General features: G+C 42.7%; 1 protein-coding gene across 1 annotated transcript in view; it reads right to left on the reverse strand.

Moving 5' to 3' along the window:
* STAC (SH3 and cysteine rich domain) overlaps window positions 1–14,806 on the reverse strand; it is a 181,295-nt gene that overhangs the window by 24,543 nt on the left and 141,946 nt on the right. The window contains exon 7 of the mRNA XM_075271149.1: window positions 7,363–7,433. Within this exon, the coding sequence (XP_075127250.1) occupies window positions 7,363–7,433 (71 nt within the window). The remainder of the gene's footprint in view (window positions 1–7,362; window positions 7,434–14,806) is intronic.

Consider the following 14,806-nt stretch of genomic DNA (forward strand, 5'->3'; position numbering starts at 1 on the left):
AATTTTAGATGATGTTCCTTTTGTCTGTATGTTATTATGTTGTACTTATTTTTTTTTTTTTTTTTTTTTTTAATTCAAACATTTTTATTGAAGATTTTTTAAGGTACATAGACAAAAGAATAGAAAGGTAATTCAACAGTGCGGATATTCCCGGACTGGGTGCATAACTCAAAAGCAAACATAGTTCAGTTACAAATCAAGTGGTACTGTGAAAGGTATATAACAACAGTGGTCACGCAGGACCAATAACAGCATTTCTCATTGAAGGGTTAAAGAATAAACACCAATAACCAGGAAAGAAGTACAAATTCCTGAGGGGATAAAGGAAAAGAGGGGGAGAGGGTGGGTATGAAATAGATGTAGAGAATAAAGTGGTGGGACATTAAATTTGTAGGTATATTGCGCGAAGGGGTGGTGATGTTATATGTTGTAATCATAAGGAGTCAGATGATCTAGTAGCCATAAACAATCTCCATGGCCTCCAGACTTTCAAAAAGTTATCATGTGTTCTAGAAGACCAGCTAAGCAATTCCTCCAGTCTAGCTATATCCTGGACTGTCCGTATCCAGAGGTCGATAGGTGGTGGTGACTCTTGTAACCAAAACCTCGGGATTAAGAGTTTGGCTGCTGCCAAAAGCATGGTGATTAGTCGATCCTTGGATGGAGAGTAGGTTACCTTCGGTAATGACAGGAAAAGTGTTTCTGGAGTAAGTGTAAAAGGGGATCCTCTAATGTCTGAAATATGGTTCGTAACTTCCCTCCAGAAGGGTGCAATCTTGGGACAAGTCCACCAGATATGCAGGTAGGTGCCCCTCTGTGAAAGGCATCTCCAACAATTTGAGTCTTTTGAGAGGCCTTTTTGTACCAGCCATTCGGGGGTCCTGTACCATCTGGACAAAAGCTTAAAACTATTTTCCTGTAATCTGATACAGGTGGAAAAACCATGCGACGCCTTCAGGGCCAATTCGGTGTCCTCCTCGGATAAGGATATATTCAGTTCCTTCTCCCAGCTAGTGAGGTACGCTGGTTTATAAGAAGCTGGAGGAGTGATAAATCTGTGTAAGAGAGCCGAGGTTTTCCTCAACATGGTTGTTTTGGACACAAGCAATTTTTCAAAACTCGTCATCGCTCTCTGTGGGATTTTCAAGTCATTGAATTCAGAGATGTAATGACGGATATGAGCTCGATGTAAGAAAGATACTTGGCAATCCTGTTGGAACGTCATAGCATCTATAAACATAGTGTTGTGAGAATCTGTGCATAGTTCACGTAAATGCAAATTGAGGCTCGGAGGCCAAGTAGGGCCAAACTTTCTTTTATCATGGCTCAACCATCGTGGGAGAAGAGACACAGGTAATAATGGGGACGGAAGAGGGGCCAAGTCTGTACCTAATTCCATCCAAGTATCAACCGCACCCTTAAAAAGCGGGGTCATAGAAGATAAGGGTTTTCCTATAGTGGATGGTAGCCACAAGTCTCCTTGCAATTCAGTCGAAAGTGTAACAGATCGATCCTGTATCGGAAATAATAAATGCGCCCACCAGCGTAGTTGTATCGCCTTATAATAACGATTGAGGTCTGGCATACCAATGCCCCCTTGGTGTTTGCTTTTCAGTAGAAGGGACCAAGCAATTCTGGGGGTCTTGTAATTCCAAACAAATTTTGAAAATGTCGTTCTGAGGGAGCTGAAGAATTCTTTTGGCAGGAAGATTGGCAGCATAGAGAGCAGATACAAGACCTTCGGGATTAGGTAAGTTTGAATGAGGGCCTTCCTTCCAAACCACGACAAGGGTAAATCACGGTAATTCTGGAGGTCTTTCTTCAGAGTAAGTAGTAAGGGTGAAAAATTGGTTTCATAAAGGAGGTTCACTCTGGGCGTGAGTTGAGTACCTAAATATTTAATCGATTTGGTGGCCCATTGAAACGGTGATTGCGACTTCAGGTGTTTCACCCGATTTGGGCCGAGAGAGATATTGAGGACCTCAGATTTTTCGAAATTTGCCTTATATCTGGATACTATGCTATATTCCTCAAGGATGGCAGTTAAAGAGCTCAGGCCTGTTTCCGGATTTGACACCAGGAAGAGCACATCGTCCGCGAAGGCGACTGACGATGTAGTCAGTGTTCCGTCTTTCATTCCTTGAATTTTGGGGTCCTGTCTCACTGCTTGTAGCAATGTTTCTAGTACGAGTATAAACAAAGTCGGCGAGAGAGGGCATCCCTGCCTCGTACCATTTGTTATTTTAAAAGCTTCCGACAAAGTCCCATTTATCTTTAGCCTGGCATATGGATTGGCATAAAGGGAGAAGATAGCTGTAATGAAGGGTGAAGGAAAGCCAAACTTAAGTAGAGTTAATCTCATAAAGTCCCAATCGACTCGGTCGAAGGCTTTCTCCGCATCGACGCCTAATAGAACTAGAGGGATATTATGTTTCCTAGCTTTATATATGAGGGGAAGAAGATGCCACGTGTTGTCTCTACCCTCTCTGCCTTGCACAAATCCGGACTGTTCCGGATTTATTAGGTCCGGAATGAGGGATTTCATACGCATAGCTAATAATTTGGCCCAGATTTTGATATCCAAATTCAGCAACGATATTGGTCTGTAGTTCCCACACAATGAGAGGTCTCTCCCTTCCTTCGGGATCAGCGTCACTTGAGCTTCTTGTGCTTGAGTTGGTAGATTGCCACCAGCTAAGAGAGCGTTACACCAGTTATGTAAGGGTGGGAGTAAGGTCTTCTGAAATTTCTTAAAATAAATCAGAGAAAACCCATCTGGTCCAGGGCTTTTCCCAGGTGGAAAGCTTGAAATGACAGATGTGATTTCTTTCGGCGTAATTGGCTCCAATAAGGTCTTCGCGTCCTCAGGAGAAACTTTAGGTAAGTTTAACTTGCTCAGGAACACGTCCGTCAGATGTTGTTTGGATGCAGCATAGGAGTGGGAGTCCTCCCTACTAAGGTTGTACAAATCAGAATAATACCGTACGAATTCAGTCGCAATCTTGTCGGTACTATAAACCACTCTGCCGTCTTTTGTTTTGATAGAAGGAATATAAGTTCTATGTTGCGCCTTCTGGATCAGTGAGGTCATCAATCTACTACCCTTATCGCCGTGCGAATAGATAAGTTTGCGGTAATTCAGATGGTATTTTGCTGCCCTAGCATTTAGTAGATCTAATAGAGACTCTCTCCAAAAGACCAATTCTTTCTGGGATTCCACTGCTTTGGTGCGCTTATGTATTCTCTCTAAGCGAGCGATTGTCCGCAGTACTTCGTCCATTTTCTTCTGCTTTTCACGTTTTACTTTAGATGCTAAGGTAATAAGTACCCCTCTCATGTAGGCTTTGTGAGCCTCCCACAGAATCTGAGAGCTAACTTCGGGCATTGAATTTTTCTCAAAATATTCTATCAGATGAGAATTTAGGAATTCAACATGCTCCTCTGAATCCAGCAGTGTCTCATTTAATCTCCACGTCCATTGTCCTTTTGGTACTTGTTTAAGAGCTAGTTTGAACGATACTGGAGCGTGATCTGATACAGTCATAGGGTGGATTAGAACATGAGACGCGGAGTCCAGAAGGGATTTCGATACAAGGATGTAATCAATACGGTGATAAGAATTAGCAGTGTGAGCGAAGAACGTATAATCTCGGACATTAGGATGATGAAGTCTCCATAAGTCTACTAGATCAAGGTCTTGAAGTGCTCTGTTCAATGCGCTAATGGCTCTTTGAGATAATGTAGGTACCTGTGCCGATGAGTCGAGAGAATGATTTAGGGCTACATTAAAATCTCCTCCAATGATTAGCTGTCCTTCTCGGAATAAACTGAGCAAACGTAGGATTTGGAGGATCCAGGAGGTTTGGTGTTTGTTAGGTGCGTAGATTGACACCAGTGTATAGGGCTGAGATGCAATTGTACCTTTAACAAATAAAGCTCTCCCATCCGGATCAGAATATTGTTGGCGACATACAAAGGGAACGTTTGAACTAATTAATATTGACACTCCTTTAGAGGAAGAGTGCGGGTGGGAAGAATGAAAGTGCTGGTTATAGTTCTTGGCTGGTAATTTGGGGATTTTGTTTCCCTTAAAGTGCGTTTCTTGTAGAAAAGCCACATCTACCTTCCACTTGCGCAACAGTGATAAAATGTGGTGCCTCTTATTTGGAGAATTTAGTCCCCTCACGTTAAAGGTCATACAATGAAGCAATGCTGATTGTTCTGGTGGAGTGGCCATCTTGCGGGCGTATTAATTTGTCAGAATATAAAGTCTGAAGTAGAGTGTGGGTTTGGCCTGTGCACAGAAGTTATAGGAGGAACAAAGTAGGGGAGGGAAGGGAAAACACAAAGAAATGGGAAATAGGTAAAGAGGAGAGGGGAAGAGCCCTCTCATAAACTTTGCAAAACTCTATAATATGGGGTGTAGTCGAGTCTTTGCCCTACTATATAAGAGATGCAAAATAGTTGTTTTAAATTCAAAACATTACGAACTAAAGACGGATAATACGTAAACAAAAGATCATAGATCATACAGAGAGGTGTATCACTCGCACCTTGGCAAGAAAAAATGGTCTACGATTATACTAACTAGCAATAGCTGTAGAGTAGATATTATTATAACAAACTAAGCCGGTTGATAGCATATATTAAGGGACACTATTAGTAAACAATACAAGATAATAGCATGCAAGGTCAGAACGTCATGTCAAATAATACTATCCTGTGCTAGAGATAAACAGGAGAAGCAATATATCAAACTGTTGTAACTATTAGTAATTATACTTAAAGTTCCGGATGGTAACTCAAGTAAAGTCTTAAATGACAAAACATTATTGAGATGCTACAAGCTCACCACATCATAGCATCTAACGATCTTGTCTTCTCACATCGGGTGTTCGTTGCAAGCGACGTCTAATTCTTAGAGAGCAATAACGTCCAGGTGTAAATGGTAGGTCATTCCTAGAGGATTCAAGCTGATGCGGTTGTTCCTCTGGTACGGGCAACCACGATGGTAAATCAAGTGGTTCAATTCCTATAAATTCCCAGACTGCAGGTAGATCTCTCGGTGAGAAAATATTAAATCTCCTACCGTTTTTAGTGATGGAGAGACCGAATGGGAATAGCCATGCATATTGTAATTTCTGTTGCCGTAGCACTTCCAGCAAGGGCCTCAAAATGCGCCTCTTTTGTAAGGTGGCTGGTGCCAGGTTCTGGTATATTTGAATATGATAGTCAGAAAAAGTTAAGTCTTGAGTGTCTCTGGCTGCTCTTAGAATCTCCGTTGTGTGAGCGGAGGACAGAAGGCCACAGATGACATCCCTAGGCGGTTCCTCCGGAGCAGGCTTAGGGCGTATTGCTCTGTGCACCCTCTCGATTTCAAGCTTTGCAGAGCGATCATCACCCAGAAGAGAATTAAATATTGACATGGAGACCTCTGGTAAGTCTTCTGGGGAAACACTTTCCGGTAAACCACGGATGCGGATATTCCGTCGTCTATTCCTATTCTCAAGATCCTCAAGTAATAGGTAAGATTTGTTTAAGTGTTCAGCATGAGAATCCACTCTGCGGGAGAGAAGATTTGTAGTTTTAACAGTTGTGCTCTGAGCAGCTTCTAAGGTGTCTACTCTTAAACCCATCGATTTCACTTCTTCTCTGAGCACTGCAATTTCCTTGAGTACTGGAGTGATAGCTTGTGAGAGTGCTTCCATGAGAAAGTCCTTAGTAATCAAAGCGGGATGAAAGTCAAATTGAGATGCATCTTTAAGTAGGTCTGTCACTGTGTCTTTAGAGCTGGATGGCCCATCCTGTGGCGACTTCGCCACTTGTGGTGCAGGTTGAGACGGCTTTTTTGCTAGAAATTTTTGCATGTCAGGAGAAGTTTTCGTAACTTTGGTTGCTGGTTGTGTCTGACCTGAGGCTGTGTCCTTGCCTATCTTGACCATTGTGAGGCGAATATCAGCTAATGAGAGTGCAGTGAACACCTCTACATAAGGTTTAAGGCAAGAGCATAATCAATGTATAATCGTCCTTGATAAGCAGAAATAGCCTGCTGTCTGGTGTTATATCTAGGAAGGATAAGTATACAGTCACTGCTGCTAGATCAGGACTCACTGGCTGTAGGTATGCAAATCGAGTCAGGCACAGCTATGACAGCTTTGCTAAAGCAATCCCAGTGGTGTGAGTGAGCTCAGACGTTGCTGGACAGTGCAGGTGGGCGGTGCTAGTGGGCGGAGCTGGTGGGTGTCAGTGAGTGGGCGGAAACAGGGCTAGATAAGAGAGGGAGGAAAGACACGCCCCCTGGTCTGTCTCTGGCTAAGCCTAAAATTTACTCCGGTGCTTCAAGCCGGAAGTAGGCCCCGGTTCGGGAGAGATTGCAGGTAAGTCTCTAGAAATTAAGCAGGGCTGCTGACATGTAGACCAGGTGCCTTCCTATCCGGTGATCCGCTGGCACTAACCTGAACTATGTGCTAATTTCTTGCGGTACTGTCAGGAGAGAGATCTGGAGTACGTAGTTACAGTACCATGCGTGCGATGTCCACGGTATCAGAATCAGCGTTATCTCCGGCCCTTTTGCTGCTCCAGTGTCCCTCCTGCTCTCAAGATGTCACGGAGTTCGGATTCAGCTGCTGCAGGCTGCCTGGAGGTGGTATGTGTACAGGGCAAGATGGCGGATGGAGCAGCAGTGGAGGTAGACCTCAAACGTTTTATATCCAATAATATCTGCAAATTGCCCCAAAATGTTCTGAAATCAGGCTATCAGGGTGGGGGAATCCCTTGAAGGAAGGTTTTATATAAGTATGGCCGAGCAATCAGAAAGATGAAGATGGATAAAGTCAGATAAGAGCAGAGCTCACAGAAAGCACGTCTGGTAGCTTCAGCGTCTAGGCCACGCCCCATGTTGTACTTATTTTTAAGGTGATTTATTGCACTTGATAAAGGGCCTAAGTGCCTGAAACGCGTTGTGCCTTAATAAACATATCGTTATCCAATTGGGTGAGCGCTTCTCCTTGCCAAACCTTCTGAAGATTTTGGTCCCAGTCTGTCAATTACATTTCAGATCTCAATTTTCAGAAGGTAGCAATCTGATTTATTTTTCTATTATCAATGCTTCCACTTTTTATTTGCAACGGTTTTTGATAATAAAACTTCCCTAAAGGGAAATCTGTGTTAGCAATAGCACTAGAAATAACACTAACACTAGAAAAATGAAAACTACTGTAAACCCCGATTTGGAATTCAGACACCCCCCCCCCAAGTCTCTCTTATATAGTTTGTATACATGAGTTGCCATGTGTTTTCCTTGACTCATCTTGACTATTGAAACTGCCATGCATACATCTTATAAGTATAAATAATAAATACCGTTGTGTTGGTTCCTGTCTCCTGCTCTTCTTCATTTATGTTTTCCGTCCCATTTTCTAAGTAGCTAAAAACTGAAAAAAAGTAGTAATTGTTAATAATTAAAAAATATAGTAACAATAATTATTGATTTAATTAAAATTGAATATTTTAACTACTGTATACACTCGAATATAAGCCGACCTGAATATAAGCCGAGGCCCCCAATTTTACCACAAAAAACTGGGAAAACTTATTGACTCGAGTATAAGCCTAGGGGGGAAATGCAGCAGATACTAGAAAATTTCAAAAATTAAAATGGTTGGAGTTTTTGAGTGCAGTAGTTGGTGGGTGCTGGGGAAGGGGAGGGGGTGTTTTGGATGTCTGTCTGACCCTTCCCTGAGCTTGAGGACTGTTTTTTTTTCCCCCACTTGGAATTCAGTCTGGCTGAATATAGGGTATCTGCAGTGCTCCTATTAACCCCTCCCGACGGAACAGGAGCACTGCAGATACCCTATATTTAGTAGACTGGGCACTCTCAGACACAGGGACACCTAATGTGTAGGAGTCTCACAGTCATTTTCTACTTTTATATGTATTCTAGGAAAAGGAGGGATTTAGAACTTTTATTTAATTTATTTTTCTATTATATTTCTTTTTAAAGCTTCTTTTTTCCCCCACTATTTTCTATTTTCTATACATTACTATTGCGGGTGGTCATAACCCCCCAAAGAAAAAAAAAAAAAAATTTTTTTGCTTGACTTGAGAATAAGCCGAGGGGGGCATTTTAAGCACAAAAACTGTGCTGAAAAATTCAGATTATACTCGAGTATATACGGTAACTTTTTTTTATAACTATTAAAAGATTTTTATGCTATTAGTTGGGGCACAAAGTTTCAGCCACTATACGCCATTTGTAAACTAAAAGTAGCCATCAATTACCATACTGCCTGCCTATCAGTGACCATAAAACTCTCCCCCACACCATAAAGTGCCTGTCCAATGGCTGCGGCTGTGATTATCTAGATGTATAAAGAAGGAGCTGGCTTCTGAGGTGCTCACACAATTCTCCAAAAGGCTATGAAATTAGAAAAAAATTATTTCAGTGCATTTTTTTGTATATTTTCTTGCTTTTGTCATTTTTGAAATTCTTTAAAAAGTCTGCCGAGCTGTGGTCTGGTTCAGGGAACTAGTTTTTGTTTGTGAAAATTCATTCTAGACTGTATTTTTTGTTTCGTTTCAATATAGATTCAACGGTATCAAGTACATCACATTGAAAGATGTATATAAAAATATTCCAGAGATTTTATAGTCTAAATTTGTGTCTGTGTTTGTGTTTTGGTGACTTATCTTACTGATGGATCACCTGATGTACTATTGTTTATGTGCTGCATCTTCTATGTTCTGCTCTGTTCTCAGCCATTTGTAAATGCCTGAAGAAAGAAACCAATACCATATATCTAGTGTGTCCATTGAATTACAGCATAAATGGGATCTGTGCAGTTTTGTTTATGGGAAATAAAGTGCACCATGTTGGAAACGAAGTTTGAACACTACAGCAAACAGAGTAGTTTGGAGTTTAAGAAAGTAGCAATTTTTGTCATGCTCCTGCTCCTATCTCAAATCTATCAAGACTATGCAACTAAGTCATTAAGGCAATGATGGACTAAAAGTGGGAGTCCACAAAGGGAGTCCAATGACATCAGTATCATCTGTACAGCCCTGAGGAGGCCCTGCCTGTTTTAGTAAAGAAGAAGACTTAGAGGTAGGAATGATGACTCGACAAACCATTTGCCACCTGTGTAATAATATACACTGCTCAAAAAAAATAAAGGGAACACTCAAATAACACATCCTAGATCCGAAAAAGTGAAATATTTTCATTGAATACTTTGTTCTGTACAAATTTGAATGTGATGATAACAAAATCACACAAAAATCATCAATGGAAATCAAATTTATTAATCAATTGAGGCCTGGATTTGGAGTCACCCTCAAAATTAAAGTGGAAAAACACACTACAGGCTGATCCAACTTTGATGTAATGTCCTTAAAACATGTCAAAATGAGGCTCAGTAGTGTGTGTGGCCCCACATGCCCGTATGACCTCCCTACAACACCTAGGCATGCTCTTGATGAGGTTGCTGATGGTCTCCTGAGGGATCTTCTCCCAGACCTGGACTAAGACATCTGCAAACTCCTGGACAGTCTGTGGTGCAACGTAACGTTGGTGGATGGAGCGAGACATGATGTCCCAGATGTGCTCAATCGGATTCAGGTCTGGGGAACGGGTGGGCCAGTCCATAGCTTCAATGCCTTCATCTTGCAGGAACTGCTGACACACTCCAGCCACATGAGGTCTGGCATTGTCCTGCATTAGGAGGAACTCAAGGCCAACGGTACCAGCATATGGTCTCACAAGGGGTCTGAGGAGCTCATCTCGGTACTTAATGGCAGTCAGGCTACCTTTGGCGAGCAAATGGAGAGCTGGGCGGCCCTCCATAGAAATGCCACCCCACACCATTACTGACCCACTGCCAAACCGGTCATGCTGAAGGATGTTGCAGGCAGCAGATCGATCTCCACAGCATCTCCAGACTCTGTCACGTCTGTCACATGTGCTCAGGGTGAACCTGCTTTCATCTGTGAAGAGCACAGGGTGCCAGTGGCGAAATTGCCAATCCTGGTGTTCTGTGGTAAATGCCAAGCATCCTGCATGATGTTGGGCTGTGAGCACAGCCACCATCAGTGGACGTCGGGCCCTCATACCATCCTCATGGAGTCGGTTTCTAACCGTTTGTGCAGACACATGCACATTTGTGGCCTGCTGGAGGTCATTTTGCAGGGCTCTAGCAGTGCTCCTCCTGTTCCTCCTTTTACAAAGGCATGGAGCTGCACAATCCCTCACCTCCAGGACCACATCTACAATGAGGTGAGATGAGTATCTGACCTCAGATGGCAGATTACTGATGGGGCAGCACTGACAGTATTTGTTGGACAATCCTCACGCGATTCATCATGCAAAGTTCATCAAGTTATTTTGTTTCGACCAAATAAGTCTGAAATGGAACTGCTATTATTATACTGTAGGATCTTTTGAGATCCCAGAGTTGAATGAGCGGTGGCCCACAAACAGTGTTACTCACCTTCACTGGACTCAAGTGCTGGAGTTTGGACCTCTTCAGGTCTCAGAGATTTCATGCATGAAGTCAGAAACCCCTGATATCTGTGTTTGGGCCTCAGAACACACGTGGGTTATGTCGGCATCATTATGCATCCAGACATATTCATCTGCCTCAGGTGCTCTAATGTCCACTACAGACTATTTGGTTGCACACCACGCCTCTGTCCCCAGAAGACCTGCACCCCACATGACCACTGAAAGCAATCAGTAGTGTCAGAGCTTCCAGGGAGTGCTAGCAGATACCGGAGTGCTGGGAACCGGTATGTTTTTTTTTTATGTTCTACTGGCTCAGACTCCCCCAAAGTTTATCCAATTCCTGCACAACCCTTTTAAGCTAAGACACCCCCAGAGCCATCAGCAAAGGGGGACATGACTTTGGGATGGGGGAACCAATAACTCCTGCAGTTTCTTCTTTCGTGCAGCAGTTGTGTATATTTATACAGACTGGGTCAGCTTTAAGAATATATCAGTGTATATTCAGCTTTAGGAGTATATATCAGTGTATATTCAGCTTTAGGAGTATATATCTGTGTATGTTCTGCTTTAGGAGTATATATCTGTGTATATTCTGCTTTAAGGGTATATATCTGTATGTTCTGCTTTAGGAGTATATATCTGTGTATATTCTGCTTTAGGAGTATATATCTGTGTATGTTCTGCTTTAGGAGTGTATATCTGTGTGTATTCTGCTTTAGTATATGGTGCTTAGTGTGTTACTGTAGGGAGGGAGGAGTTAGGAATATATGTCACTTCCTGTCTCACCCATCTTCATCCTCTTTCTCATCACAAGACCTGGATGAAGCATTTCCCGCCCGCCCTCTTTTCATCACTATGTTACACTTGTTTTTTATTTTATTTTTTCACATTTTCCTATGTAATGTATTATTGTATCATTGCTTTGTTACTGTAATTGTGTATTTGGCTCTATATATTCAATTATGAGATGACTTTGATGAGTTATTGTTGGGCATTATCCTTCTAAGCCCAAGGAAAGGGCAGTCCTCCAGCCATGGTTCCCTAGAGGTTTCCTCCACAGGGGTTTTTTCCTCTCCTGAGTGCTTTAGGATGACTCTTTGTAAGTCGGGGGTTTGCCATTATTTAGTCAGTCGTATGTAATAAAGTATTACGTGTCACATGGTCCATTGATAAACTGTCACAGCTTTACGTTTGCGGTTGAGGAGTCAGGTGGAAGTTGCAGGCAAGTTATTGTGGACTTAGTTTAACTAATAGAGGAGGTTAAACCTCATGGTGGTGAACAGGCTGAGCTTTAGAAATGGCTAGCCTGAAGGATGTCGTAATAGTAACGTCATCCAGGGGCAGGCACAGTGGTTAAGCACAGGGTCGTTGGTGCCCTTAAAGTGTACTGGCTCTGCTAGAATTGCAAGCCGGAGCGTGCCGCCCCCCTTTATTTATTTATTGCTGACTGGCCGGGTGCTGTAAGTCAGACAGCTGGGGATCTCACAGTATTTGTGAATCCCAATGGTCTAGCACTTCACCTGACTCCTTCTGTCATTATTTTACTTCTGTGAGTTTAATAAAGCTGTGGCCATTTTGACACCCAAAATAAAGTTTTTTGTGCATTTATTCCAAAGTCATTATTTACCGTAGTTTGGGTGGTTTTAGGAAGGAGTGAGGGACATCCCATATCCAAAGTCATGTATGTCCCCAGCTTCTTTCTGTCTCTGTGTATATTCCGGAGCTCAGTGTAATATCTCAGTCATACGGCTTCAGTGGAGAGTGGTTGCATGTAGAGTGGTACTCAAGCCTAATTTTCTATCTTTGGGGTTTGGGGAGAGCACAATTTCAATTTACACCTCAGGCAGGAGAAAAGCTAGAATCGGCCCTTCTAGGCTCACTGCTGAATGAAAGCTATAACAGCCAAGTTACAGAGAGCAGATATTTACGTAGGACAGCCCTCAGTGCTCCTCCAGGACCTACCAACCTGACTTACAATCTCATACTTTGCAATTGTGGTGCATACACCAATGTATGTTTAAAAATCTCTCCAGGGTGGCTACCTAGCTCTGTCAGCAGATTTTCAAAGCCTTTTCATACTTTGTCTTAGAGAAAAAAAAACAGGTGACAGTAATAAAGTGCACCATAGTTAAGTGACCAGTCAGTATCTTACTTCTTTAGTCACTTTAGTTTGGCACGCTAACTTGCCAAACTGCCAAATTTAGCATTAAGGTGACAGACTGTTTTTGTAATGGAAATAAGAACTTTTCCTGGCAAACAAGACTCATACTGACACAAGAGTAAGTAGATCTTAGATCCTTATGTGAAACTTGTGAATGGAAAAATCATTAACATAACCTGCTTGCCAAGTGCAACATCCTTCTGAGGCATGTAAAGAGAAAGCATACTAAAATGATCTGATATACACAGTGGTCTAAGAGGCCATAACTTAGAAATGAGTCCCTTCTTATCTGCTCTCTTGGTCAAGCATGTTCAGTTAGGTGTATTACATGTTAAGCAGCTTTTCTAAATATAAGATGGTTTATGACAAGTTATCACTAAATAACATGCTAACTAGCATGCTAATTTGATTCTATTTGTGACTACCCAGTGGGGGGAGGTAATTTGCAACATTTCAAAACTTTTGTTAGAATGTTGTGATATTGTGTTGAATTGGTTTCAAGACACATTGAAATGCTTAACCTATTGTAGATCAGTTGAGTTTGGACATATTTATATATAAGGAATATATTAAAAAGAGAAAGGAGAAAAAACGTGTTTTGGGATCATGTCTGGGCCTTCGACTCATTCTAGATTTCCCTTTGCTTACATATGAATAATATGCTCAATTACATGAAAATTAGGTTCGAAGCTGAATAGATTCCCTTTTAGTGTAAGTAAACTTTTATCTATTTTTTCTTAAAACCAACAGAGCAGCTGAAAATATCAAACTTTGTAATTTAGTTAATTAAATAATAATATTGCCTGTGTCTTTACATATTTGCCTCCTTCTGCCACTGACCAAATGTATACAATAGAATTCTACGGAGGAGCGAGGGGAAGAAGAGGAGGGTTCTGCAAAGAAGATGTCCTCCTATTCTCCTCCACCGCCCCTCTCCATAGACTGCAATGCAATCTAATCTGCTTGTGTATGGAGTACAGAGGAACATCACTCAGAATTAAATACAGGGGAGATATTTAAAGACACAGACACTTTCTTTAGTCTAATGCAATGTTTCCTTTACCTACACCATTGATTTTTTTTTAAAGGGGTTGTCCCGTCACAAGGATCCTATCTATAATGCTTGTAAATGTGAATGTAAGACTTTTCCTAAATACAATGCTTCAGCAAAACTGGCCACTATCTTACTTGGCCACTATTTGGCCACTATCTTACTTTATTCAATTTTTTGTGGCCACAGCCCTGACCTGAGTCAAGTGATGTGTCTGCCTGCTCTCAGGGGGGAGGGAGGAGGGGCTAAGTACACGGGAGCGAGCCTTGAGGGGGGGGTAGTTTACCCTTTGGGGGACAGGTGAAGCCAGCAACATCGCTATGTGCCTTCCCTGCATGAAGACAGCAGCGGCAGAAGCGATGCTGCTATTCCGGGGTGGGGGGGGGGGTGGGGGGTTGGAGGAGCGGAATAACAGCATCGCTTCTGCCGCTGCTGTCTTCATGCAGGGAAGGCACATAGCGATGTTGCTGGCTTCACCTGTGCCAGCATCTAACTCCCCGGCATCCGCTGTAATAGGCGGATGCTGGGGACTGTTAGACGCCGGCACATCGCTATGCTTCTGCCCTGCATGAAGACAGCAGCGGCAGGAGCGATGCTGTTCCGCTCTGGGGTCACATATGCAAAGCCAAGCGGCGAGATGCCGCCGGCCCTGCGTGCACGCTCATACACCAGTCTAGCCTTCACAATGCTAATACAGACCCGCAGGGTGTCGGGTCTGTATTCGCATTGTGAAGGGTAGACTGGTGTATGAGCGCGCACGCAGGGCCGGCGGCAATTCGCCGCTTGGCTTTGCATATGTGACCCCGCCCACCAATGACGAGACAAAGCCGGAAGACAGAAGATTTTAGAGGAACGAAGACGGGTAAGTATGCGACGTGGGAATACCCCTTTAAGGACAGTATATCATAGCTGAAAGTCCAAACTACCACAGTAGTAACATAAAAATGTGTCTTTTTGCTTGTACGGTATTAACCCTGAAAGAATAGCTCACAGCTTGGGTCTGGCGGTATTCATGAGGGGAGCTCAAACCCTACCTCACCCCACCCCTCTGAATGGACATTGACAGGCTGCTGTGTAGGACCTCATACACAGTAGC

Source organism: Leptodactylus fuscus, chromosome 4 (genome assembly GCF_031893055.1).
Source record: "Leptodactylus fuscus isolate aLepFus1 chromosome 4, aLepFus1.hap2, whole genome shotgun sequence".
Lineage (NCBI taxonomy): Eukaryota > Metazoa > Chordata > Amphibia > Anura > Leptodactylidae > Leptodactylus > Leptodactylus fuscus.